The following is a 27,856-nucleotide window of genomic DNA, read 5'->3' as shown; positions in this document are numbered from 1 at the left end:
TAAATGCCAATCCGGCATTAGAGCCATACAACACGCGATATATTCCGTAGATTGTTCGGATATTATTAGAGCATAAATGATCATCGCAGGGACATGTATTGTGCATGTATATATATTGTATGTATGTTGCGAGATAATTGTAAAATCGATAGAGAGGCTATATCGATGTAGATGAGTCGATGTAGCAAACAGACCGAGTTAAATTGTCGCAACAATGTACGCTGTAATTTTATACATTCTGCGCAGAGGGTCGCGCAGATGATTTCTGTCGCTACTGTTGCGACGCAGAAACGCATCTCGAAGTATCGTCAGAGTCTCATCCTAACGAGAACGATGGTGGACAAAGAAGTAAGACCTCTTTCCGCTGATTGAATATCCGGCGTCGGTGACTTGGATTTTATCTGACATAAACTGCATTGCAAATTGCAAATATAATTACATAATACAACGGATATAGAAATTTCCACACCTGTGGGAGAACCACTTGATTTAGAAGTGTATCTATTATTTTCATTCATCGCTTTACATAGAATAATGATTGTGCAGTTTTGATCTATTGTTTACAATAAATATTGAACATGTAACGTCAGACAGACTTGCAACTATGTAGCGTGTTTTGGCACATTTAGTGCCAAATGCGCAAATGAAAATCTATATCGAAAATATTAACAAAGCTGCGCAAAATTTAAAGTTTGCATATTGTATATTTCTTTTATTTAGTATAGCAAACTTGGCCTTTTTCCTTAAATTAATTTTTGAATTATAAATAGCTGAAAATGAGGAATTTTTCGTGAAAACTGAGTTACAATATATATAAGATATATAACAAACTTATTTTCTAGACAATTTAAATTGAAAATACTTGTTATTAAAATGTAAACATTTCCACACAAAAAATAGCATTATATTATTTGATAAAAAAAATTGATATTTGATAAAAAAAATTCGATACAGAAGAAAATACGTTTCCAAGCTGGTATATTCTGTTTTGCATATTAGAAAAAAAGAAACAATATTTAGAAAGTGCAACTAAACGAACAGATTATAAGGAATTATGTTTTCATTGGTCGTAATCAAGTATCGTAGTCGTAGTCAATTTACCTCAGAATCAAATGCATGCATATTCCAATGCGCTCAGTTGCGTGTGTGTGTGTATGTGGGTGGGTGCATCGATTGCCCGCATTGCTTTCTTCACCCGCATACCGTTAGATCCATTAATCCCATGCTATTATTATCGTGCTGCCGTATATTCCCGTCTTTTGCTTTACGAATCGGAGCGGCAAATAAATTGCTTCTTTCATACCGAACGCTTCAAAGAAAGATTCTCCATTTTTGAAAGCAAAATGCAATCAACGAAAGCATTGTTCACCAATCACAAAAGTTATGTAAGTTAATCTTTCTCTCTCTCTCTCTCTCTCTCTTTCTCTTCCCCCCTTCTCTCTCACTCTCTCTCTCTCTCTCTCTTTCTCTTCCCCTCTCTTTCTTTTCCTTTTCTCGCGCCCATTTCCCACGCATTATCTTATCGTTCTCTCGCGTCTCACCCGAACAATTTGTCGACCTCGTTTCCCATTTCCCGTCACAGACGTTTCCTGCGGAGTCTCCTGGTTGCCGACATATCGCTGGGGCGATTTCGCGGTGGTTGCGCGCGCTTTTAAAAATTCATCCGGCTATGCACGTCACAGCTGATAAAACTGCGCGCGCAACGTCCCCGGCCATTCACTGTCAGCTGATAACTCACTACGCTAGTAACAGGTGGTTCATCGCGATTGGCCGAGCGACGGCGATTAAAGTGCCTCGGCGGCGCCAGCACGTGCGGCCCCGCTTGCCGCTGGTCGCTGGTGGCCCGCATTCACGCGGAGAACGTTGTTACGCGCGCATTACATCCGACGAGCAACCCTCTCGGTGTCACCGGTCGCGTTCAGCCGCTCTCACCGACCGACGGATCAGATCGCGCCATCGGGGTTCGAAAAATCGATAGCTGCGTGTATATTCGTGCGTGCGTGCGTACGGCGAGATTTCGCAGTCGCACGATTGGCGGCTCCGCAAACTCGTAGGTGTGGGGCTATCGATCCCCGCGCTGTCCCGCTTTCTTGCCGCGTTCATTGGCGCCTACATCGCCGTCGCCGTTGCATCGTGCCGTATACTCGAGCTGCTGGCTCAAATATAGTGTATTGTGCCTTAATACGATAGTTAGTCCCCTGTGATTTCACTGCGCGCCGGAGGTCAACGAGAGAGGTTTTCCTTTCTTCCCCTCCACTCGATCGGTGAGTAATAATATGATTGCACGCGTATAATCTTTTTTGTCTCCTCTCTCCCCCACCCCCTCCTCTTTGTTTTTCACTTGCATTAGTAATTTTTTCTGGTCTCTGGTACCGTCGCACACGCGCATCGATGACGGCGACCCGCTACAACCCGGTGCACGTGCACGCCGAGCCGGCGCTCCGTTCCATCTGGTGCGCTCCGATTGCGCTCCGACCGGATCTTCTCATCTTTCGTAAGGGTCATCTCGCGCGTCGCCGAGCGTGTGTAGCTTACTCGAGATAACTGATGCACGATGAGCTCCCGAGAGATTTTCAGATCGAGACCCGAGTGATAATAGCCCACGCATGGAATGCGTGAAACTTTGCCTCGATTGATGAAGCTCTCGAGATATAGCTCGAAATAAGATATTACAAATTGATTTATTTTCAATTAAAAAAAAAATCAAGCAATTGTCGGACAGACGACAATATCGATAAATTTATTCTTTTTATATTTTTAATTTTTAAATTCCTGAAGTGTTCTGTCATATCGCGATTCTTGTGATTTCTCAATGACGCATATCGAAAATAAAACGAAGTTTTTATCGTGTCTCGTCGCGATAAACCTCTCTAATGAATGATGTTAAGATTTAAAAGTTTGGCATATTGGTTTTATAATGTTTGCGATTTGCTGAAGATTTGCTGTTATACGATTTATAAAGACGTTCGCCGTGTATACATCGTTCTCTCTTTCTCTCTCTCTTGAAATACCAGCTTCGATCGATATCGACTGCGATTACGTGGAATCGTTTGCGCGTTGAAAGGTCGATCGAATCGAGCGAGATGATTATATAGAAGTGACATTTGCGCGCGAAGTTATTCGAGGAAATAAAAGAGAATATATTATCGTGCGAGATGAGATGCAAATATTTTAGATTAAAAATAAGAAGCTGATAGAATTCGCGCGAGAGAGCGCGATGTGGAGGATTGTTTATCAGCGTATCTTCCGGCGACGACTTATTAATAAAAGTAATGGGGCTGATACGTGCGGAAATGAATAATTTTTTCAAGAGCAATTTCGATAACGATATCATGATAGGATGCGCCATACACATAAAGTGACATAAATATTAAGTAACGGATTGTTGTTGTTACTGGTGTTAATGTTTAATACGTCATAAAGCGGATTTGCACATCACTTTTGAATTATGCACGCGCTTGAAGAGAGAGTAGAATAACTGTATTTTGACAGAGTTTAATAGGATTAGCATATATTAATGTATAACTGTTTCATCTGTCAAATAACATATGTGCATGTGTGTTAAAAAACGATGTATGCTATTTATAAACGGCGACTGTGTCATTCGTTAAAGATATCGAAACTTAATATTCTTTTGTGATTATTCTTGCGATTACGTTTCACGACATAATCGACGATCAAATGTATGGACGCGGTTAATCCTTTTAACATCAGCGATCCTATACCGTATATCCTAACATCAGTTTTCAATGTAAACTTCGCTCGTGTAAAAAAAAACTTAATTTCTTATGCATGAATCTTTTTATGAGGAAACATTATCTTGCGCGTACAAAGATTTAACTGCGGTTAAAAGAGAGACCAGGTTTCAGATTAGAGAAGGATATTTACACCGCATATGGCACACTATGTAATTTCCTTTTCCGACAAATGAAGCCGATTAAAATTCTCGACACACTTTAATAAGTCTTCTTGATCGTGATTTTGGAACGTTTATGCTTGTTACATATATGAAAAGTAATTCAATTGAACTCTTCACGCATACTTTAAGAGAATTTTTTTGTTTGTTACTTCTTATCTAAAGATTATCTAAAGATTTTATTTGTTACTTCTTATCTAAAGATTTTCTTAATATTGCCTCTCTAATGTAAGTATACGGAAGAAATTCAGAAAATAAATTAATTATAAATATTAATTATAAATGTTATAAGAAAATAAATTAATAATAAATATTAAGTAAATATAATTGTTTATTGATAAGGTTGTAAAAATTATATATGTATGTAAAATTAAGAAGGTCTCATAATTTCATGTACATATAATTTTAAAAAAAAGAGAGACAGAAGGAGAGATAGACAAACAAGTACAATATACATATAAAAAAAAAGAAAAGAATTATAATATAATGTTATTTTTATTATAATAATTATATAATTTAAAGAGGGTTATGAAATACAATTAGAAATTATATATAATTTAACACAAAATTTAAAAGCTTTTTCCGCTACTTTTTTTTTTTTACACAATTTTATACACTCGTTTACATTACTACGTAATAATCGAGAGCATCTTTTTTTTCGCGTTTTCGCAAATATATATATAATATACTTAGCTTACATAAAGATAGGTCCATTGAACTCGTTAGAACGCGCCGCAATCTGCAATGCAGCTATGCATCATCTCGTAATATAGGACAAAAGGCATTAAACGTGAAACCGGCCGCGGCAGATAATAAGCCGCGCGCGTGATACCAGACGCGGTACTGAGGTCACGGATGCGCATACGTGCATATGTTAATAATCTATAAGTCCCGCGCTTCTTTATCAATATTCTTTTTACTGAAGCTCAGCATCTGACATCCGGTTGGATTTTTCAGTGACACTTACATAAATCTTTTCTTGTCTTATCGAGCAAAACTGTGTATATATATATATATATATATATATATATATATATATATATATATTTTTTTTTTCTCTCTTTTTCTCTCTAACTTCCTTTCTCTATTTTATTTATATATTTGAAAATTAACACTATATTTCTCCTTTATCTCTACTTCTCTAATCTAATTTTAATTGGGTTACGAATGCGAAGCATAATTTGTTTTCTCTCATTTTCTGCAAATAGCAAGATCCTATTTTAATCTTAAGAGACCCAAGAGAGACTCTCTCGCGGATCTCGTTTAATGCAATTAAATACGAACGCTGCGTAATTGCAGATCTCACATTACGTCGCTTTAATGCATAAAAGAGATAATTAATGATATCCGCCATGAAATATCAATTCACGAGATTGTGGACAATCTTTTGCTTTCAGATATCTAGCAGTTTGCGAGATTATAAGGATGCTGAATTTCCGTGGCGACAGCATGTCGGCCCTTTAATTTCCTTCGTCCTTCATGGACGGATATCATGTTCGTTTGACCGGCGACGCTTATATTACTCGGAAAGCTAAAGGAAACAAAATATCATGGCATTTTTCGACGTGGGACCGGGCGACCTCAAGGAATTATGGGAGTCCTATCTCTCCGACCCGGTGAGTGTGCGCGTACAATTGATGCTTCCGATAAGAAACCGCAATGAGATTAACTGAAAAATTTACCAAGAAATGTCGGAAATTGCGTGCTACGAAGAACATGTGCAGTTTCTCGAGAAATTCTATTTTATTAGCGTTCGCTAACACATCTCTGAAATTTCATACCCGCAATCGCGAATTTCTTGCTTTCTATACAGCGAGTATATTCTCGAGAAAGTACTCGACCGCGAGATCGCGAACGAAAGGAAGCTGAAACTATTAGAAACGCAGGGACGCCTACGTTCTTTGGAGATCTGTAATCCTCCGCGTTATTCGAATACTTGTGTAAGATAAAGGCAGAGATAGTCTATACACGACCTACAATACGCTGTCATAATATTATTAACAAATATCATTATTTGTAATGTTTTGTGCTATGGATTGAGATAAAACTGGAGTATATAAGGGAGATTTTATTCATTTTACAATGCTATTCTTGAAAATTTATAAGCTTCTTTTATGCGAAACGTGATGAACACTTGAATACATACTATATTTTTATCAAATTTATTAGCTAAATGTCATTGGGAAATACATTTCTATTTCTTATATGCGTTTCTCGTAGATAACAATTACGATTCTTGACATTGATATGTCATTTATTTTCTGAATTTATTTGCGAGTTTTTAGCACTCGAACAAGTAACTGAGAACTTTGTTCTAATATTTAGTAAAATATGATTGAGTTTAACCGAAAAAGTGTGCGTGTTGTATGTATAAAATTTTATAAAAATTAACTCCAATCTAAAACGCACTTTTTAATCGCATATTCTTCATTTAAATGTCATCTTTTTTTTTTTAAATTGAGTTAATATCTCTCCGCTTTGGAGAAAGCGCATGACAGGTATGAATGTCAAATAGTCCGCACATGCATCACACATATTGCCATCATCATCGCGTTCGTGTTAATTAAGCTCAAGGAAATGAGCGAAGAGACATATCTACATGATAGGACAAACGTCACTACGTTTCGTAACATCGATAATTCTTCCGTCGAGTAGACCCCTGCTGTCTATTCATCGCGACTCTCACATCCATTTAACATCCCGCGAATGCTACGGGTGCCATTTTTCATCGCTCGTTGCGTTCGCAACGATAACAATGGTTATACATATGCGCATATTTCATTTACCGCGACGTGTAATTTCTTATTCTCGATCGACGCGCAAAATAGGACACAGCGCGATTTCCCTTGACTCTTTCGAGTCAGAATTTTCTGCGGAAATGTATATATGAAACTGACGACAAATCAATCACTTTCTCATTAACAGAATTACACCAGGTTTCTAGGAACGTTAATCATATAACTCTCACGAGATAATCTACGCCTGAAGCCGGCAATAAACATGAATGCGCGCGATATGTTTTACACATCGGACGTGTACACTTATTATTAGTTATTGTTCCTCTTATCGCCCGCCCGTCGCTTCGCACGTTCGCAGATAGTAATTTCTCAAGTTCTCGAAGAAAACGCTGATATTTTTATTATTTCCTAGAAGGCCGAAGCGAGAGATACGTATATCATTCTATTGGGAATCAACGTCGTTTGCGATAAATACAATCGTCTCCGAAATTAATTCGTCGATTAATTCTTGAAGAAAACTTGCTCAACAACATTAGACGATTGTTATTTTCCAGAATGCACATTCGAACGTCATCTGTGTATCATCGCAGTTCGATTGACGTAAACACGACGGTAGGATTACCGCTGCTCGGCAAAATTTTACGGCACTTGTCACGATGTGTAATATCGCGACAAGTGCCGGGAAAAGGTATTGTATTTGGGCAGTAAAGCATTAGTGTGCCACTTTACACACCTGTACAAATATCGCGTCGTTCTTTATGAGCACCAAGAAGCGGTCGATGCTTTGCCCGCATATTTTGACGCTGGTATGCTGTTCTTCCTGAATTTGGATTTAACGACGCATTTTCGCCGGGGAATTATTTCCTGGAAAATTCCCAGAACCGTCATATTTCTAAAAATATTTTGTCATTGATGTCATTACTAATGTATTTTTGTGATAAAATCGTTTAACTCAGCAAATATGGCAACGTATATCAAATATAATAAATTACGCATACAAAAATAGATACCGATAAATACCCAACGGAGATATTTGCTGAATTTCTTGGAAAATATATATTGTAGTTTGTGAAGCTGTAATATCCAGAATAATTCTACAGTTTCGTATATATACTCTCGTTAGGCGGATAATCGCATCTTTGTTTACTAATGACAATTTATCGATCCTAAACCGCGCTCCCGCTTATCGCATATTCATCCTTCGCTTTCCTACGACGCACAAACTGGGCCAGTAATTATATATTTTCGTACTGGACAATTATAACGAGCGTATTTGTTTGTTTTTTATCTCTTCAACGCATTCTTTTATTATCTATAAAATGCAGTTTGCGTAACTTAAGAATTGCTTGAAGCGGATTCAATAAACATTAAGCATATGCACACATTTATTTTTTTTGTTAATCCAAAAATCTCTAATCTGTTTTCTTCTCTTTTTTTTGTTACTTATCTGCAAAACGGCATTATTCGACATGAACATTAAAAAAAACTTATATTATATATATATATACACAAAAGTCATTTTTATCTTTCGCTCGAATTTTCAAGCTATTTTTCATAATTTTTGCATATTAAAAAGTTATTGTATCGATACGAGAGTCTGGCTTGAGAACATCGTAATAGAAATTGAAAGGCGAATTGGCGCGTGCATGTTAATGCTTTCTCATATTTGGAGGGTCAGAGTCCCCTTTAGCTGCGGGATAGCCATCGCGCGCGATGCTAAATATGTTCAGTTAATAAAATCGTTTAAGCCAACATGCGTTCGTTAAAGAAAATCTCCGCTCCTAATCTAAATAGTAGAAATTAACAGACATTATCAAAAGCTCGCATTTTCAAGAACATTTAAAATGTCATCGAAAAGCCGTTTGTAATGAATGTTCCAATTACGTAATTGCCGGCAGCAAAAATATCGTTTTTTCGCCTAGTCGACTTTCGTCTCGTTAAAAATGATTTGTCGATTTTTTGATCGAACACTATCACGTTATCAAGCGAGCGATAAAGTGACAGTCCGGGGAGGAAACATACGGCGACAGTACTTGCGATACATAGAACGATCGATGTGGTTACGAAAACTTGACGCAGCCAAGAGACAAGAATCGAATCGTGCCATAGAATTGCTTTTTTTTCCTCATAGCGGAATGAATGGGCAGGTCGACACTTCTGCGCATCACTTTTTTTCTTGCTTATTACCGAAGAAACACAGCTGCAATTAATTCGCTATCTGTCTTGTTATGTTAAAAACCACTTGTCCCGATAAGCTTTATTATCTTGACGATGTATGCCGCGTTGCATTCTCTCGGCTCTGTGTGTGTTCTTCAATTTTTAACTTTTTACTTGTACGAAAGACTTAAATTCACTCCGTTTTAAACATTAAGTTCACATTTTTTAATCCGCTTGTACATTTATATTCACTTGGTTATGTAATTCACATTTAATGCTAATCTGTTAATTGCTTAAATTGATAAAATTTGACGCTTAAGGGAATTTCGCAAATGGAGTTTTCATATTTTTGTCGGAAATGTAGGGTAAGCATGACAACCTTGCTGCGGCGCCCGTTAATTGTATCTAGGCTCGTACATGTCGCGTTTTTATCGTGGGCGATATAAAGCAATTTTCCTCACTTGTTTATCATGCTTGCGCAGGTGCCACTGACGCAAATGTGTTGATAGTAGTCCTCGCGTTACAAATTTGAACTTGATATATTTTTGAATATTTTTCCAATTTCTTGTAACTTTATTAAATTAATTTAAAAAAAATTATTATATTAATTGAAAAAAAACTTGATATTTACAAATATTATTAAATCTCATTTGTAATATAACAATAAAGATTTAAATAAAATCTTATAAAGAATATTATAAATGAATTAACAAACATTGCGAAAGCCTACATTTGGGAAAGCTCAGCAGACAATTGTCATGCTCTGATAGAAAAATTTTCCTTCGAAAGAGTTAATGTTCTAGATAAAAGTGAAACTTTGCATTCTTGCTTTTTATTCGTGAATTATATGACATTAGCGTCTTACCTGACGATTATTTTCTCAGCATGCCATTAATGTGAAGATCGAATAACAAAAGACCTTCTGATGAGAAAACTTTTGTTTCAATCTGTCTGGAAAAGAAAACACGATGAACGTATCAAAACAAAGTTAATGTAAATATCGATTATCTTTGATATACGAAAATTATCGACGACAAATTGTTAGCGAAAACAAAACGGGCAGAAAAGAAAGCACTCCGACATAATTGTATCTCGATTCCACGATCGTTTTATCGATCTCATGCTATTATTTTCTCGTGATGTCAATGTTTTTCTCATTCTGAGTTAACTCCGATGTATTAAATAGGAAATAATCGGTTTGTTCGAAGAAATTAATAGAATTTTGATAAAAAAATAAATGATTATTTTAACATAGTAACACGAAATATTAGGCAACCGTAGCTTTTTGAAAAATTTTATAATCATTCATTTATTGGACAAAGGCATATTATGTAGCGGCAGTGATTACATATCTAATCTAATTAGGCTAAAGAGATAAAGGTAGTAATGTATTACAGTAGAACATCCATAATAATCATTGTAGCAATACCTCTCTGAGAAAAGTTGTGGTTGGCTGCCTTCTAATTCAAAACCGGAAGTGTGAATATGTCGAGATCCCGACCGGAAACATAGTCACAAAGAATGGAAGACCGAAGACAATAGTGATAGAGCAATATTGTGACACTCTTTCTTCTGTATATGGCAAATGTTATATAAAAGCGAATAACTAGGGAATGAGAGCGCACATTCAAATATTATAATGCCCGAGAAGGAAATGAAAAAAAAAATATTTAAATGAATACGTAAATGAAAAAACGAGCCAGACTTATTTTTTTTATTGATTTTATCAAATTAAATTATAAATATATTTTACACGTTGTCAATTTCTTTTACCAAATTCCCAACCATCGTAATTCTTTTCTTTTTAACTAAAGAGAGAGAAAGAATCTGTTCTCAAGGAATTTATCTCTAAACTGTGGAAAGTAGGAAATAACGCGATACAGATGAATCACGCGGACTTTATGACCCGATAACTCCGTACACATGATACACAGCAAGTATCTTTCTTCTCGGAAATGGCAACACGCGGATGCTTTCCATTTAAGTCGATTCCGATGATCACTTTGATCCAAAACAAATGATAAAATACTCATTAATATAAATGCATTAGGAATTTTGTTATTAATTATTCTACAAATTAATGATTAATTTAATTAAAGTTTGCTCAAAACAATCATCGAAGAAATCGAGTGGCATCGACTTGTCACTTAAATAGAAACCACCTATTATTGAACTAGCAACCAGCTTCTCATCAAAGGTTGATCCGACGATCTCTACCAGAGGCAACTTTCTATCTCAAACAAACACACTAAAATAGAATTCCGTCCAGACGAGCTTTCCACCTAGGCAAGCGGAACTTCTCGACTGTTCCCTTGATTCGTCGTGACATCGTCGTCAAAATGAACATTCTTGAGAAAAAGAAAAAAAAAACGTCAATTACTCGGCGATCGCTCATTTTCTAGCGGCACATTTCCTTATCGCCGTGGCACAAAAATAATTATTGTTTTTCCCCGACTTCCCGTTTATTTGCACGCTTCGCTTCTTCGTTACGCCGCGATTTAAACCAAGCCGTGGAAGGAAGACATTCGAAAGAATTCGCGACGAGTTCACTATAGCGTGATCTTTCGACATCTGAAATAAATTCTCCAGTAGAGATGTTTCTCGACTTCGCCGAGACGTGAAAGTCCCGAGTGATGTTTTGGATATCCTTCGTGCTATGTCACGCTGTGGCGACAAGTCAGAAATTTTTTTTTTTTAATTATGTTGATTCTAAAACAACATGTCATCGGATTTACTATCTTAGATTTGCGTATCCTTTGCGCATCGTTACACTTATAATTAATGAGTATTCTCGTAAATTTGTGGCCATAATATTTTTGCCGATTTTATAGTCGAGTTTAACGTAAAATAAAATTTATTTCTTTTGTTAAAAAAAAGAAATTCAATTTAATAAATGTGCATAATTGCGATCGAATCGTTCGTCTGAATTCCTCGAATGTATCGATCGATTCAGACTGCGATTACCGGTAAAAAGTAAAAACTGAGCGATCCGCTCAGGATATTGTTACGTTCTTACCGTTTCTGGCGTATCGTCTGTTCGCAAAACACCGTTAGCTGCGGGATTCCACCTTTGTACATGCGTAACCGTAAACTTTTCTTCCGCGCACGCTTGCGCACGGAACTATTCTCTCTCTGTAACGCACATGATGCTACGCATCGTGAATTATATGGTGTAGTTTTGTTAAAAAAGAACCGCATTCTCCGTGAAATAATTGAATCTAATGAGATTAAATATTTTCAGGGACATTAACGTATTTTGGATGACAGGTAATATAATGCACGAGTTAAACATAAAAATATATATTTAATGGATTGTATTAAGATTTGGACGAGAAGAAAGAAAATTTCTATTAAATTATAGTAAGTATATGGAGAAGAAATTGTTTGCTTGAATCATTTCTGGAATTGTAAGCCACAATAGGATATCTACTTTCTGATTCATCTATCGCCAAGATATACAAGGTCATTCTTTTTGTTGATCACTCACATGTTCAGATAACGTGAGAATATGTGAAAGAAAAATGAAAGATGATTTAATATCTCATATAAGATATTGTAACAACATTTAACTTTTTTGTGAAAAAAACGATTGCGTCATGCGAGTGCGATTGGTGGATAATAAATGCAATCTGGTAGACTCGTCACACTCAATTAAATATGTCCTTCGAGAATAGTATACTGTAATGTTATTTTGCACAAGATATTTTGCATAACGTTATCAACAGACTAAGATGATCCACGAGAAAGTTTCACAACAATTTTACGTCGTTCGGATAAATTATCTCGCACTTTACATTCGACCGCTATATTATAACTGTCACCAAGCTGTCACCACTGTCTGCAACGTCAGTTGCAAAGAACTGTCAATCTTTACCGGCATAAAACCGTTATTGTTACTATCGTTGACGCGATCTATCCGCGATAACAGATAAAAGAGTATTTTTGGAAAAAAAAATAATAATATTTCTTGATCAAGTGTAACGTAACAATTGCATCGCGATTTGCAATCTTGATATAACGAGGAAGAAATTCTTGCCGACCTTGAATAATTCAGAGCGATTGCAATCACACATTCGTGCCAGAGCAAGCTGTTTCGTCTCGAACGACAGATGCTCGCTTATCCTCATTATCAACGATTGGTCGGCATCATGGTGAGATTTCAACGACAGATCGCAGATAACATTTGTGCTACAAGATCGAATAATATCCATTCAAGGATGGTGAATAAATTACGCTGATTACAACTCGCATCTCTACGTGCAAATTTCGAAGACTTTTTGAAGAAGCTAACTTTTTCGAGTATAATGTTGCATATTTCAGACTCTGTCTTTTTTTATATTATATCAAAATATTTTCTTTTTTTAATAGTGTAATTATTATTTAGATAATGTTTTATTTTTGTTAATAGAGATATATCGAGCAACGATATCGATTCAATAGAACATAATCTATCATAATCTCTCTCGTCCATTTTCACGCCGCCAATGATTCACAGAACAAATTGTCTTCACAATTTAATCATATCGAGAAACTTTAAAAGTCCATTTAGTTTCTCTATCGTTATCGGCCAATATGGAACTGCTATCGAAGAAAGCAGATAAAAACAAGAGTGCAGATTCTTATAGATATAAGAATATAAAGACATGAGTTATGCTATCGATAATGTAAAGAAAAATAGAGAGAAAGTTTTTTGGATTTTTTTTTTTTTTTACACTTTGAGGTCATTATTTCGGTCTATTAAATGAAGTTAATTTAGTAAGTGACTAACACCCTTTAACAGCCTTTTCCGGATCGTTGGCATTCTTGTGTCGCAAGGGTGCTACGAACAGCTCTTGAGGTTGCATTCTACCGCGTGACGGTTCTCGATTTCATCTATGTAGGTCTCGCCGATATCGTACATTATTTAAGGCGGTGACACTCCTCTCTGCTTTCCGTCTACTTTAAGCAAGTTCGCAGCGCACAATTCTGTGCGCTGAATTCGACTCGTACTGGCGACTCACCTTATCAACATATCCTTGAGAATCCTTTTTATAAGAATTACGATGGATAGGTACTAATAAGTGTCTGTTAATAAGCTTCGAAATCTTCTTAGAGCTCCATGTGAAAAGGCGTAAAAACTCTAAAGACGACTAACAGATATTTAGAAAGATTAGAATCTCTATCTCTGAACTTTTTTATGCGGCTTCTTAGACGCTTATGTCAAGAATAACAAGTAACTCTTTTCCACCTTATGTGTGATTTGGCTCGCTCCCTGGCTTCGTATAAATTCCCCATTAGCCTTCGATAGCGGATTTTAGTGGACTTAAATCTAACGCACTCATCTCGCTTCATCGAGTTTCTCTCGTTACCGATGACGTAAGTTACCGGTTCTCCGGATTTATCCAGGTTCCTCCAACTTCGTGAACGCGCATTTATCAGGAGCATTAAACAAACGCGTGCGATTATGCGTTCACAGGTATACGACGACGATAAAGTGAAACGGTGACCCCTCTAAGTCAGTTGTGCTGAATAGTTACGCTCGCCGCGTGATAAACTCTTATCAATTGCGCGCGTCTGCCATCGCGCACAATTGTTTCTCCGTCTTCTTTGCCCGTGCAGTTCTCTTTCGCCGTCACGTCGTCCTTTTTCTTTTCGAAACCGTCTATAAATCGACTACTTGCTTTTGTCTGACCTAAATTGATAACCGCGCAGTCTCTTATGCGATATACCTATTACCTCAGCTTTATCTCTTCACTGACCATGGTAACAAGTTGATAAAATATTACAACTTTTGATTATCCCAATTAATTAAATTTTGCTCGCACTTTGCCTATCCTATTAATTTCAATGTCGTAGGCTCGCGATCGTCGATAAACTTGCTTGGAGCAAGAGAGGATTCTTAGTGAAACTACGAAACTATTTTATAGAGATATTTTTCTTTTCTTCTTTTTTTTTATTTGAGAATAAAAATTTACGTTTTAGTTAAGAATTTATTTGTTGACATTGCGTTTAACGAATAATAGCACAACAAACGTTATATAAGTTAATGCTATGAGATTCAGAACATATGACTCAGATGATTTAAAGTCCGACCAAAGTTCGCCTCTTGCGTCGATTTTACTTTACACAAAAAGAATTCGCATAAAGAGGGGAGCGAATGAGAAAAAATCGATCGAAACTTCAAGTGCTACTGCTATTGCGAGCGATTAAGAAGTCAATTAATTTACACCTTTGACATATAACACTGTGTAATGATCTGTTGATCTGAATATTGCATAGTTAATCATTAATAAGTTAATTAGATAGTTATATATGAAAGCACTTTGACTCAGAACGCTTTGACTCAGATTTTATAAATGTACAAACAATTTCAAATTTACAAATTTACATTTTATACGACATATTTCAAATATTTCACAATATTTATCGCATGTTTTGTGTGCTCGGGATTAGAAACATATTCAAAATTAAATGAGATGATGTTGATTCAATGATTGCTTTCAAACTCAAAGACAGTCATAAAGATATTTTGAAATCACTTTGAAATTAGCACAAATCTCAAATTTAAATTCAAAAAATTTAAAGCAATCAGTAAATTTATGCAATTAATAATAGTATTTAAAATTATTTTAATTATTAATTTATTTATTTTCTGCGTGCTTTCTTACATTATAATCAGCAAGAATAATAATAATAATAATAATAAAATTGGCTTTGTCGATTGGAACTTTTGACTCTATCGAGAATGTATCGTCCAATAGCCATTCGTTGCCTTTATTGGTCTCTTGGATTCGAATACTAATCTGTAAAGTGATATATCTCGAGGTCAGTACAGAAGGAAATGGTCCTTTCTGCATTCGATTCGAATTATCGTCGTTGATTGCTCCATTCTTGGGTACAGAGGCAGAAAACAATAAATTCGTCAAGCGATATTTCATATCAAATTGTAAATATATTTAACGCAATTGTGTAATAAGATCTCGTCTATTTATGGCGCAACGTATAATTAACTAAAATAGAGAATGGTCTCCATATCTTGTTTTTTGTCTTTCGAAAATATTATACTATATATTATAACACAATTTCATATCGTTAGTGATTAAAGTTTGCAAACTTTGCTTATGGTTACATTGAAAGCAAACAGCTAAATATATTATACATATATATATATATATATATATAGGTTTTTCATTCGGTGTGCGATTCGCCGAGAACTACCTGTTGATCCACGGACAGAACGTTTGCGACGGATAAATTATTGTCTGTCTGCCTGAAAGTCGAATGGAGACGGAATGTGTAAATAATTTCGAGACGTACGTGAGAACACGTACAAATTCCTGAGAACGCAGACATAAATACAGTTTACTAAGCGCCGATTTCTTGTTTACGAAGCTAAGGCACTCGGTCCATTCATCAGGCATAAGATCCATCCTTATATATATATCTTTCAAATGATTAAGAAAGGTAAAAAGAAATTATTCATGAAAATGGAGCAAAATTAGGTAAATTTTAATGACGTGTATAAAGTAAGGAATGCTCCTTTCTCTCTCTCTCTCTCTCTCTCTCTCTCTTTACACGACTCTTACTTTTAATATTTATTGAAATGTTAAAATTAACCGCAATAATTTGTAGCTGCGTTTGTCCTGAATTCGAATATTTATATAGCTAAATTATTTATGTTTTATATGATTTTATGATTTAATTTTATGATTTAATGATTTAATGATGATTTAATGATCTTATTTTATGATTTAATTCCGCGACGATTTAAGAAAGAAGAATCATTGAACGCGTTCTATATCATTGACGAGTTTAACTGACGTAAAAAAATGAATTTTATAATTTTATATTAATAATTTTTCAAAATAAATATCATATTAATATTATTCGATCTTGCCGCTGTTTCACGATCAAGCGCAAGTATCTGAGCATTTCGAACGTCATTCCGACGAGATTTTCTAGAGTTTCTCGACTTTCCTGAGAAGGTTCATGGCTACGGTAGTACTTGTTAAGAAGGGATCTGGTTTTGAAACGAGTTGTATGGCAATACCAGCCCCAGACAGGGAGAGAGAAAGAAAAACAGGGAGAAAGAGAGAGAGAAAGAGAGACCTGTCGTCATCGCCGGCATCGTCGCCGACCATGGTGGGGAGTAAACGAAGTGACGGGATAGTTCGGATGGAACTCGAGGACATTCACCTTTTTTCGTGACTTCGACGAGGCCGGTAAACGCCATAGACGTATCTTCCCTTGCTAGAATCCTGAAAGATTGACCTATTCTACAATGGAGAAATTCCGCAGCTTCTTTAAAAATAGAGATTTCTACACATAATCCAAATGTTTCTTCGAAAGATATACAAAAAAAAAAATTATTTTATTTTAAATTAATTTTGAAAACAAAAATTGTACGTGATTTGAAAATAAACTAGTCAGTAGTAGTATTATGGAGAATATTTTATTAACAATATTAATTAAATTTAATTTTAAATCGAATACATTATATAAAAAATTATTAAATAAAAGATTCTTTTAAATTAAATAAAATTTTACGAACAGTTATGATACATTACATACATACTAATGAGAAAGATAATTAGCAAATATCTATTTTTTTGACAATATAATGAGAATAATTGAACAATAAATATTTATGCGATAGTCTGAAAATAATTTAGCAGCACCAAAGACAATTTCTTTTGCATTGAGGCAAGACAATTAACATCAATTCGTGCTAGTAATTAATTCGTACGTTAATGGAACTGATTTAATCGACGACGAATGATTTTCTTTATTCGCGTGCGGCCGATTTTAGCATACGAATGAATATTATTTTAAAATAAAGTAAAAAAAGATAAGTATACGCACCAGTTGTGAAAAATTGTTATATGCATTTATAAAACAAATTATTAAAAATAAAAATTTATAAAAATATATATTACTTTTTTAATAAAAGAAATTGTACAAATATTTTCTACAAAAATAATGATATAAAAAATTACGCTAAATAAATAAAAATTTATGCTAATAAAATTCATTTCTTCTATTATTATTTAAAGAAAAATATTTGAACTGAAAAAATTGTATCGATTTTAGCACACGAGTGAATATTATCAATCGGAAATAATTGAAAACGATCGCCGTCAGGAATTTCGACGAAACAGTCAAATATAACGGAGTAATTTCCCTAAAATTTGTGTGCAGCGAATATCGGGGAAAATATTTTTGCTCGTCTCTCTCATTGATATTCCATACGATCGGGTTTCGGTTACGATCGCATTAGCGTAATTAGATATTCGGCTGTGCGTACGTTGACCTTCCACCGTGCGCCTTCGTACTGGATAGCAAGGAGAAATGATTTTCTGCTGCGGGAGACTTTCCGGCGGTACGATCGCAGGGTCAGGTGGCTTTACAGGTATGATATAGCGGTGTCGCGCTGCATCGTCACGCAAGAATTATTAAACAAAAATTCAGGTCACCCTCTTTTTATACGTCCGCGCTTTCATCGGTGCTTCAATTTTACCGTATCCGGACTGTTATCGCGTTTTATTCGAAATTTATACCTCTATTCGTGAGACACGATAACGCGAGAAGTGTACATATGTCGAACATGCGACTTCGTTGGATATTTTTTTTTTTTTGTATAGTTTAACTAACTTAATCGCGAAATTATCGCTTCGAATATTTTACGCCTGCGTTTTTATATACAATATATGACAACATATATATATATATATATATATGTCAGTAGATGTTTAAAAAAAATTCGCACACAAGCTCGCATTCTCAATTTGAAAAAATGATTAAAACATGCGCACACGCAAATACATACACTCGATCGAATGGCGATTTTAAGTCACGTGCATTTAATCGACATGAAGGAGACACAAATTTCATAAATATAATGACGGTAAATACATCATATATGTAGACGGCAGTTCTCATTCGTATGTATAGCAACTTTTTGATACATCGCGCGAACATGCCGCTGCAATTCTCTCCGGTGCATTACCCACGAATGCGTCTCTGTCTGCATGCGCCTTCAATGCACCGGTACACAATTGCTTTCCAACCCGTGTATCGAAGTTTAGTGTTGAATCGGCAAATGGGGAGGTCAGTTCTTTTAATACTCGACATAACTTTGCAGTCAAACCTCCCTTATCGCGAATACTTCTGTATGTTTGAGAGAGAGAGAGAGAGAGAGAGAGAGAGAGAGAGAGAGATATTACAAATATTCATAATTTAAAAAAATATCGCGCTGTAATTAATGTAACTTTCCATAAAAAAAGATAGTGCCTGCTTTTTCTGAAAAGAATGAATATGTACTTAATTTACATGTAATTCTAAATGCAAAAAGCATAAGAAGATGAAGCTAAAACGATTATGCGCTTTGGCTCTTTCATTAGCTCGATACTTGTTCTATAAAATGATTATCTTCTCTCTCATTATCTCTTTAATTACTTGCAGTATTAATAATGCTCGTAACAACATAGTAGAGTGTGATATAATGAAGAAAGGCGCATAATAATATAATAAATAATCGTACTTGAGAAGGGGATCGCGTCGAAGCGAAGATATCGTTACTTCCTCGAGGACAGCCTCGATGACGACAAAATAAAATGCCGCAATAGCGAAATAACTCATCGTTGAAAATTGCTGAGCTCGGACCCCGCGTTTGATGCACTTCCCGTGTTGCACCGCAGTTAGTTAATACCAATCACTACGTTGCAATTTCTCTCTCTCTCTCTCTTTCTCTCGCTCTCTTTCTATCTCTTTCTCTCTCTCTCTTTTTCTGAGGCGAATTCAATCGGAATTCCTATCCCGCTGGGACACGCAAAAGCGCCGGCCTTCTCCATGCTGTGATTCTCAGCGGAAATACTAGAGCGATGTACTAGCAATGGGTTGGCGGAGAGAAAGAGAGAGATAGAACATTGCCGTGATTTGGCAATTGATCACTTGGTTTAATTTATTAATACTGACGTTCCTCCATCTGTATTGTCTATGTCTATAATACTCGCGCGCCGAAACTCATCACTCACAGATTCCCCAGACATTGCTACTTTCTTACTGTAAAAGGATTGCGAAGCGAAATCTTTAATAGATGTTTCTTTTTCATCATTTGTCCGTGAGAAGATCAAATTAATGGGAGATCAATGCATTATTGTATTTATATCGAGAATTAATTAATTCTCCCCGATAAATCGAGGGATCTCAGAGAAGATTGAAAGACTTGTAGCAACAATAATTTACGCGGCAAATAAAAAATTATCAATATAAATCTATCTTTAGAATGGCGCATTATAATATAGGAATGTTGTAAGCATTGTGTAGCTTCTTATCGCGCAGAGGAGAAACACGAGAAAAATCTCTTGCTCGTTAATATATTAATGCGCGAAAAAAAAAATTTATTATAGTGATTCACATGAATAAACACGCGTATCTCTTATGTTTGCGGAAACGTCACGAAAAATACAAATACAATGTATAAACAGCAAATAATGATAAGATCATTAAAATCGTGGATGGGAAACGTGGACGAAGCAAAAAAGGGGTCGGGCATCCTCTGTCCTATCTCCAAAAAGACAACGAGAAGGACAGTCCGTTACTGACGCGCTTCCGCCGGAAGTGAGACGTGAAAGGATGGTAGATAAGCGCTGGCCGCGCGAATGCGCAGAATATAACGGAGAGCAGAAGGGCAAAAGGACGAAAAAAAGAGACGCGAGACGGATGGAGGGAACAGGAAAAGGAAGAGCGATGTCGTGACCTTGCGAATCGAGTTCCGCATTGCGGATCTTTATGGGGAGAGCCGTTGTGGATGTGAGATATTTTTATTTAAAGAAAAAAAACCGATTAAATATTTTTTTTTAATTAATTTGATTTGATTGTATAGAGGAGAACGATATCTTATTCAAACTTCCTTGCTCTCTTCCCGAACGATCTCTTCGAAAGACTACATTTTATCTATAAATCTCTCGACTTCCTTCAACTATTATTAGCGCGCAATGAATTATTACATAAGATATTATGATGCTGATTGATAAAGATAAACACTTTCGCGAAAAGATTTGAACAATAGAAACAAGAGAATAGCGGAGGAAAGCAAAGATGACTCGTGAGTTTTAAGAGAGTTCCGGGTTGTTGGTTGCAAATAAGTTTCATTTTAACTAATTACCCACTTGCAGAAAATTACTACATTTTCATCCAAATTAGGGAGACCATAATGAAGAGGATGAATAGCAGAACTCCGACACAGAGGCTAACGGAAGGATGAATTAAAGGGAGTTAGAAGTGAAACAGTGAGCAATGCTCTTCAATCGATTGCTATCGAAGCGAAGAAACAGCATTAATAGGAATAGAGTCTCAGAACAATTTACTCCGAACATATATCGCCTATTCCTTTAAATCAGTAATTCATCATCATCAAGCTATACGCGATATCAAACAAACAAATAAACAACTTTTGAGTCATATCGTTCGCGTAGCCGGAATTTTACTTGTAACAAGACAAACCGTGCATAACGGGTAAGTCCATGTGATTAAAGAAAGACTTGCAAAGGGAACGGAGAAACGGCAGCGAAGCGGAAAGCGTCGTCGTCGTAGCTGGTAGCAACAGCGTGTCGTTAGCAGAAGACGAAAAGGCCCCCCTCCCGCCTCCCCCCTCCCCCCGTCTCGACCTTGGGGGTATAAACGCGGTTCCGCATTGCTGAGTCGCGAGGGAAGAGGAGGGACCCCATAGAGCGGCAGAAGGACGCGGAGCCAACCGTTGCTACCGGCGGCTCTACCTTTGGACTATCTCGTATAATAATAATAATGATCGACCTTCAACTTGACCGCTCAACTCGAACCGCCCTTCCCCTTCGCTTTCACATATACGGTCGCACGGTCGCACGCGCAACTACTCGCGTATACAATTTTAGAAGAGCGCGCGCGGGGTCTTTGACACCTCGCTGCTAGACAAGACGACGAGCGATGTGGTGGCCATTGACAACCGCGGACGCTGTAATCCGCCTCTTCTATTCATTGTACCTCGTATCTTGTACGTAGAGAAATTTTCATCTGCGTAGGATCTGTCACGTTCGATTCGTCCTTCTTCTCGCGCGAATCGCGTCGATGTCCCCCTCACGTGTGACAACAGATTTCTTAGAGAGCGAGTCTCGACGGAATAATAGAAAATATTAATATATAAAGTATGGCACACATAAATAAATTGGTTATGATGCAGATTATTCATAGGTTTAGAGTTTTTTCTATCCAATTTTACATACGAATCCATGACAACAAAATGTATTTTCATCTATTAAATGAATAAAGTATGCTTCCAAAGCGAGATTATTTAACGATTTATTTTTTTAAAAATGTTTTAATAAAAACTATATTTTTTTATTAATATAAACTTATTATTTATCTATTCTCTCTTTTTTTTTTCTCTCTAAGAGATTCTATTAAATTCTTGTTCATATTGCAGATACTCAGCCAGGATGTCTTAATGAGTACCAAAGAAGAGGAATGGGGTAATAGCCTTAGGGATAGCGTAGTCCTGAGAGATCGGTTAATGACAGATGCAGCTCTCGGTGGACCACGACCGATAAAATCCGAACATAGTTACAGTCTTTTGGCTCACAGTCCTCCTCCGAGCCCAGCCACGCCAGGAGTTAATCCTCACACGCCCAATTCGGGTTCCGGCGCGGTTGGCTCCACTACTAGTTCCTCCATCGATTTTGCCAATCTGGATCAGAAGTCTCTCGATATTCGCAGAATCGATGGTAAGATGATACCGCTTAACCCGATCTTTCTTTCCGCTCTAAACGACATTATAATATCGGAAATGCAGTATAAAAATATCTTGTTTTTCCTCAAATTTCTCGCATTACACTTTTTTTTAAAAATGCTTTCTGAAAACTATGAGAAAGAATATCGAAAAGAAAATGTTATTTCAGATATGGAAGACGAATGTTTTCCGGCTATTTCGATAAGCAGCACCTCGAGCCGCGTCGAATCGTCGTCGTCGCCGTCGTCGTCATCTACCTCGACCGTAATCCTCAAAAGAAACAACCTAGTACCTGAAGATAACGAGTGTCCGGAAATCAAGGGCGAACCTATTAGCGCGCCGGCCAGTCCCTGCGCGCCTTGTCAATCGAACTGCGACATGGTCGACGATAAGAGTACGATAACAATAGTGTCACCGCAGAGTTTCCACTTTGCCAAAACTCAGCTATCGCATATGAGTGACAGCGAGGAGGATGACGAAGAGTATTATCAGGTATATCTCCATATTAAATCCATATTTTATGCATACGTTACGCATATATGTGATTCGAAAGATAAAATATACTCTAGCGTTAAATTTATTCTATCCATTCGTATTACTTTCAACATTTACACAGCGTTCTAATTTATCCAAACAAAATGTAAAAAAGAAAAAAATTTGAAAAGATAATTTATTAATATAATCTACGAATAAATTAAAAAAAAACCAAAGTTTTTTTTTTCAATTTAATTAGACTGTGCGTTGTTATTTAAACGATTGTTAGTATGACGAATTTGTCATAGTTATTCTCAATTATATTTAGATGGAGATCGAAGAGTACGGCGTAATCTGCGAAGGGAAGGAGACGACTTTACGTGCGTCGAGACAGGGGTTGCCACCGACGCCACCCAGCAGCGCAAGCTCCGATAGCGAGGGTACCGCTTCCGCTTCCTGCTCGCCGGAGCGCCGAGATTCCCAGACATCTACGCAGAATCTCAGGGGCTTACTGGCGCCGAGGCTTTACGTCACCAATGGCACTCACACCACCAGACAGCCCATTCATACGCCTCTGATTTCCTGTCAACCGGTAAGACAATATTTAATGGAGTTTGATACCAGTGACTTTGAGCGAATTGCTAAATCCATTAAGCTGCTATGAATTTAACACGATTATAAATAAGCTACAAATTATTAAGAAAGAAAAACGGGAATCTCGAAAAAAAATTTCATTCTATATATCTTTATTTTTGTTACTGATAATATAAAAATATTTTTTGGAAGCAAATTATTTATACTCGAAAAAAAAAAACAATGATTTATAATAAAAAAAGCAATATTCATTATTTACATTCTTATTTACACATGTCACCTGTCAAGTAATTTTATTAGGTAACTTTGTGTAAAGAAGACGAGTTATTGTTATTTATTATTATTGTTATTTGTTATTTATTATTTTAGATATTCTATGTATTATGTATGCGAAAAACAATGTATGCAATATTTCTAAAAATTATTCCGTGACCTGAAAAGCAAGAACTGTCTGTTTACATAATACGTATAATATTAGCGTATGTGACCATGTATCGCGTCTTATCAACAAAGTTACCGGATCTCCATAAACAAACTCGGTACTCTTATGGATGAATTTTACACGTTTTATTTCTCCTCTCGCTCGCTCTACTCGCAAAATAACGATCCATTTTTACTGTCAAATTTATTGATCCAATATACATATATGTGATGCGAACACTTACATGCGATTGGCATTATAGAAAGGATCGACGGGCGTGTTGACATTGACGGAAGAAGAAAAGAGAACTTTGATTGCCGAGGGTTATCCAGTGCCTACAAAACTTCCTCTGACGAAACAAGAGGAGAAATCTTTGAAGAAAGTGCGAAGAAAAATTAAGAATAAGGTATGTAACGTTTTATATACTCTGTATATTTAGAATTAAATATTGACTCCAAACTGTGCGAAATTACGATTGTGGCGTAAATAAGATTAATTTGTGTGATACATTGTTTTGCAGATATCGGCACAGGAATCGCGTAGAAAAAAGAAAGAATATATGGACGGCTTGGAGAGGCGAGTCACGATGTTGACAAATGAGAATTCCTCCTACAGAGATAGGCTGAATTCCTTGGAGGACACGAATCGTGAATTACTCAAAGAGTTGCAACGTCTTCAGGCCCTGCTGCAGCTACAACAATCTTAGATTTATTTGTCTTTTAACGGCTCAAGTCTACATTTGATATCATCGAATTTTATTTCTGATGATATCGGGTATTTCAAGAAATTGATTTTACTTAGCTCCTACGAATATTGCAACGATAACGTTGTTCACGAATGTGCTTCTTGATATTATTCCGAGGAATTGAAAATTATAAAGCCTCGAAACAGATTTTAGATTTTCAATACGGATTTATTATCCGTTTTTTGCCTATTTGCTCTTCCATATACAGAGACTATTATTCTTACAATTGTCCTTTCTTTATTCAATAAAGAGGATTCGAGAGACGTCATTGATAAGAGCGATTTGCTATTGCTAAGTCACAGATTTAAACAGAGTATATTTTTAGGGATTAGTGCAATTTCTTTACATTCCTAGAATGTCTTCCTCATACACACGACGAAGTTTTTTGCAGCGCAGCCGCGACTGAAGATTTACAGTGAGTAAAAGTCTGCAAATGGCTTCAGTGTTTCCTGGCAACAATTAAGGCTTTTAACACCAATATATATATGTATATTCTTATATAATGATTATATATATACATTACTATATCTTTTGCTAGATTATATTTTCGCCAGGAGTGCCTTTACGGACATTATTTTCATCTTTTTTCCACAATTTGTATTGCAAATCAGAGATCATTTAGACTAATTTATTTCTCACTATTGTATATTAAATACAAGTTTTTTTTTTTAACTTTAATAAGGCGTATAAGAAATATGAGGATTTAATATTTCAGCCATACAATGTGTTACAAAAGTCAGTTATTGAGCATTGCCTAACTCGATGCAACAAGAAATTTCGAAAGAAAAAATTCCCAAATGTAAATGGCCTTCTGATTATTCGCTTTATTGTACTTTGAAAATAATGACGATATTTTAAACCGTTTGAGACTCGAAGAAATATTCCTGGTATTTAAAATAGAGAGAGAATATATATTTAGTCTCCTTTGACACAGAGTTAAAAGGTTTTCCGTGTGCATATACATGATATACAAAATATAATATATGATACATTTTAATAGTTAAAAAGAGGAAACTAGGATTATATATTAATACTGTGACATGAAAGTAAATTCGACACTAACGACAAAATGATTGCATTTACATTATTTTGAAAAGATATCTAGTTGTACAATAATTATATATCATGTAGATCGCGACTTGGTGAAACCAATTCCATATCAAGTCGACGATATTACTATTTTCTTATAGGATACTATCATTAACGCCAACAGACGTTAGATTGATCGGCTTCTAAGATGATCGATCGTGCGCAACGACAATTTATTTCGCGCCAATTTGAAGCGTGTAAGGAATATTTATAAGATAGAAGTTCACGGATGTAGGATATGTGTTTTGCTCGTCCACACGATAAACCGTCTAAAATCCACGTTACATTTGCAAGTCAATACAAGTAGATTATGCGGCGGCTGGCTTTTTACTGTCGTTCATATACACGGAGACGGTCGAGAGAGAATTGTAGGATCCTTATTTCGTGACCGTTCTCAAAGTTATATTATATTATATATTTGTAATTTAAGGCCGAAGTTAATCGAACGTCATCGTGCGTGGAGAACCCGTCCGCTTTATATCATCATCGATACTCTTGTTTTCTTCGTAATTTTCTTTCACAATTATAGCATAAGATCGCGCGAGATTGTGCTTCCTATAAAGATAAATCTCGCGTTTACTTACCGCATGAAAGTTGTGGAAAGGGACCAATGCGCACAAAACAAAAAAAACTCTATTTTTCCCCTTTTTTTCACTTAATTGCCAAATAATTATTAGATTTTAATATTGTATTGCGTGACCAAGAGATGATGATGATGAGAAAGAGAAAGAGAAAGAGAGAGAGAGAGAGAGAGAGAGATTCGTATTAAAGGATCACACATACCTCGCATGAGTGTTTACGGAATGAATAGCGATTATCGTTGTACTAATATTATATCACTTAACGTTTCGATAACACATGATTCTCCAATAATTCAGCGCAAAATGCGTACGTACATAGGAATGGCTACACAAAATCATCTATTTATATTCTAGAGATTTATATATACTTTTATTTATACTTTTAATAATTAAAAGTAAATTACTCCATTCTCATATTTTCACTTGAACATCTTTGGCAAATTAAAATTGATCCAAACTCATCAAAATTATTAAAATGCAAAATCTTTATTGCTAATTTTTGTCTTTTGCAAATTATACTATGCATGTAATAAATTATAATTTTTATGCAAAAGAATTCAATACAACTTTAAATCGATGCCGGCTCTTTACGAAGATTGCTTCTAGAAAAATGCATAGAGAAAACTTCCAAATATATATCGCCGAAGGAAAGTCAATGAAAAAGTCAATAAATGTAACAAGTGATAGTAATCGATTAACGTACATGTGAATGGAAAGGCACTTTTCATATATCTTGCGGACTTTATAAGCACTGATGAGAGGGATCAGAGACTTGCATCTTTTCGTCTGCATATAAATACATATTCGGTTTTAATTCGTTACACGCGCGTATGATAAAGAAGAGATCATATATCTGTACAAAGCAGCAGAATAACAATTTTTATCGAAAATAGAGAGAGTTAATATATTCTACGAATGGAACTTTAGAAATGATTATATATACATTAATATAATATACATTGTATATATAGATGATATATTTTACGACAAATTACATAAACGTTCGAAATGATGAAGGAAATTGTACCGTTGTCTGTTTATAATACATTTATCATTATCACGACTCATCATTATCACGATTTATCATTTATATCTTATACGCGATTCAAATGCCGTACGTCTATATATATACCATGTAACTAGACGTTTATATTTATCCAGAGAGTCCTTATATATTAACGAAGATATATAAATATATATAAATATATATATACATATATATATATATATATATATATATATACATATATATATTACATTATTCGACCATGTCGAATTTACATGTGCGTATAATTTGTCTACGCGATAAAGCGCGGCAGCCACGTGATTGATGCAACACGCGGTGCTGCAGCTTCGAATGGATGTTGTCCGACAATAAGAAATAAATATTTGTGAGCTAA

At 35.8% G+C, this 27,856-nt stretch overlaps 1 protein-coding gene across 1 annotated transcript; it reads left to right on the top strand.

The window, feature by feature from the left end:
• Positions 1-18: 18 nt before the first annotated feature.
• Positions 19-27,856, top strand: LOC126848566 (cyclic AMP response element-binding protein A). The gene is made up of 7 exons (XM_050589547.1): positions 19-2,264; positions 5,314-5,532; positions 22,250-22,547; positions 22,722-23,044; positions 23,355-23,618; positions 24,304-24,447; positions 24,562-27,856. The coding sequence occupies exons 2-7, from the start codon at positions 5,467-5,469 to the stop codon at positions 24,745-24,747; spliced, it is 1,281 nt and encodes a 426-aa protein (XP_050445504.1). The 5' UTR covers positions 19-2,264; positions 5,314-5,466; the 3' UTR covers positions 24,748-27,856.

The sequence above is a fragment of the Cataglyphis hispanica genome, chromosome 4, assembly GCF_021464435.1.
Source record: "Cataglyphis hispanica isolate Lineage 1 chromosome 4, ULB_Chis1_1.0, whole genome shotgun sequence".
NCBI lineage: Eukaryota > Metazoa > Arthropoda > Insecta > Hymenoptera > Formicidae > Cataglyphis > Cataglyphis hispanica.
The sequence above is the reverse complement of the archived record's forward strand: the minus strand, read 5'-3'. Positions and strand labels throughout refer to the sequence as shown.

Excerpts from the sequence above, each read along its gene's own strand:
- LOC126848566 (XM_050589547.1), top strand. The coding sequence starts at position 5,467 with ATGGCATTTTTCGACGTGGGACCGGGCGACCTCAAGGAATTATGGGAG. Across the intron at positions 23,045-23,354 it reads ATGACGAAGAGTATTATCAG|ATGGAGATCGAAGAGTACGG; the intron begins GTATATCTCCAT and ends AATTATATTTAG. Across the intron at positions 24,448-24,561 it reads GAAGAAAAATTAAGAATAAG|ATATCGGCACAGGAATCGCG; the intron begins GTATGTAACGTT and ends ATTGTTTTGCAG.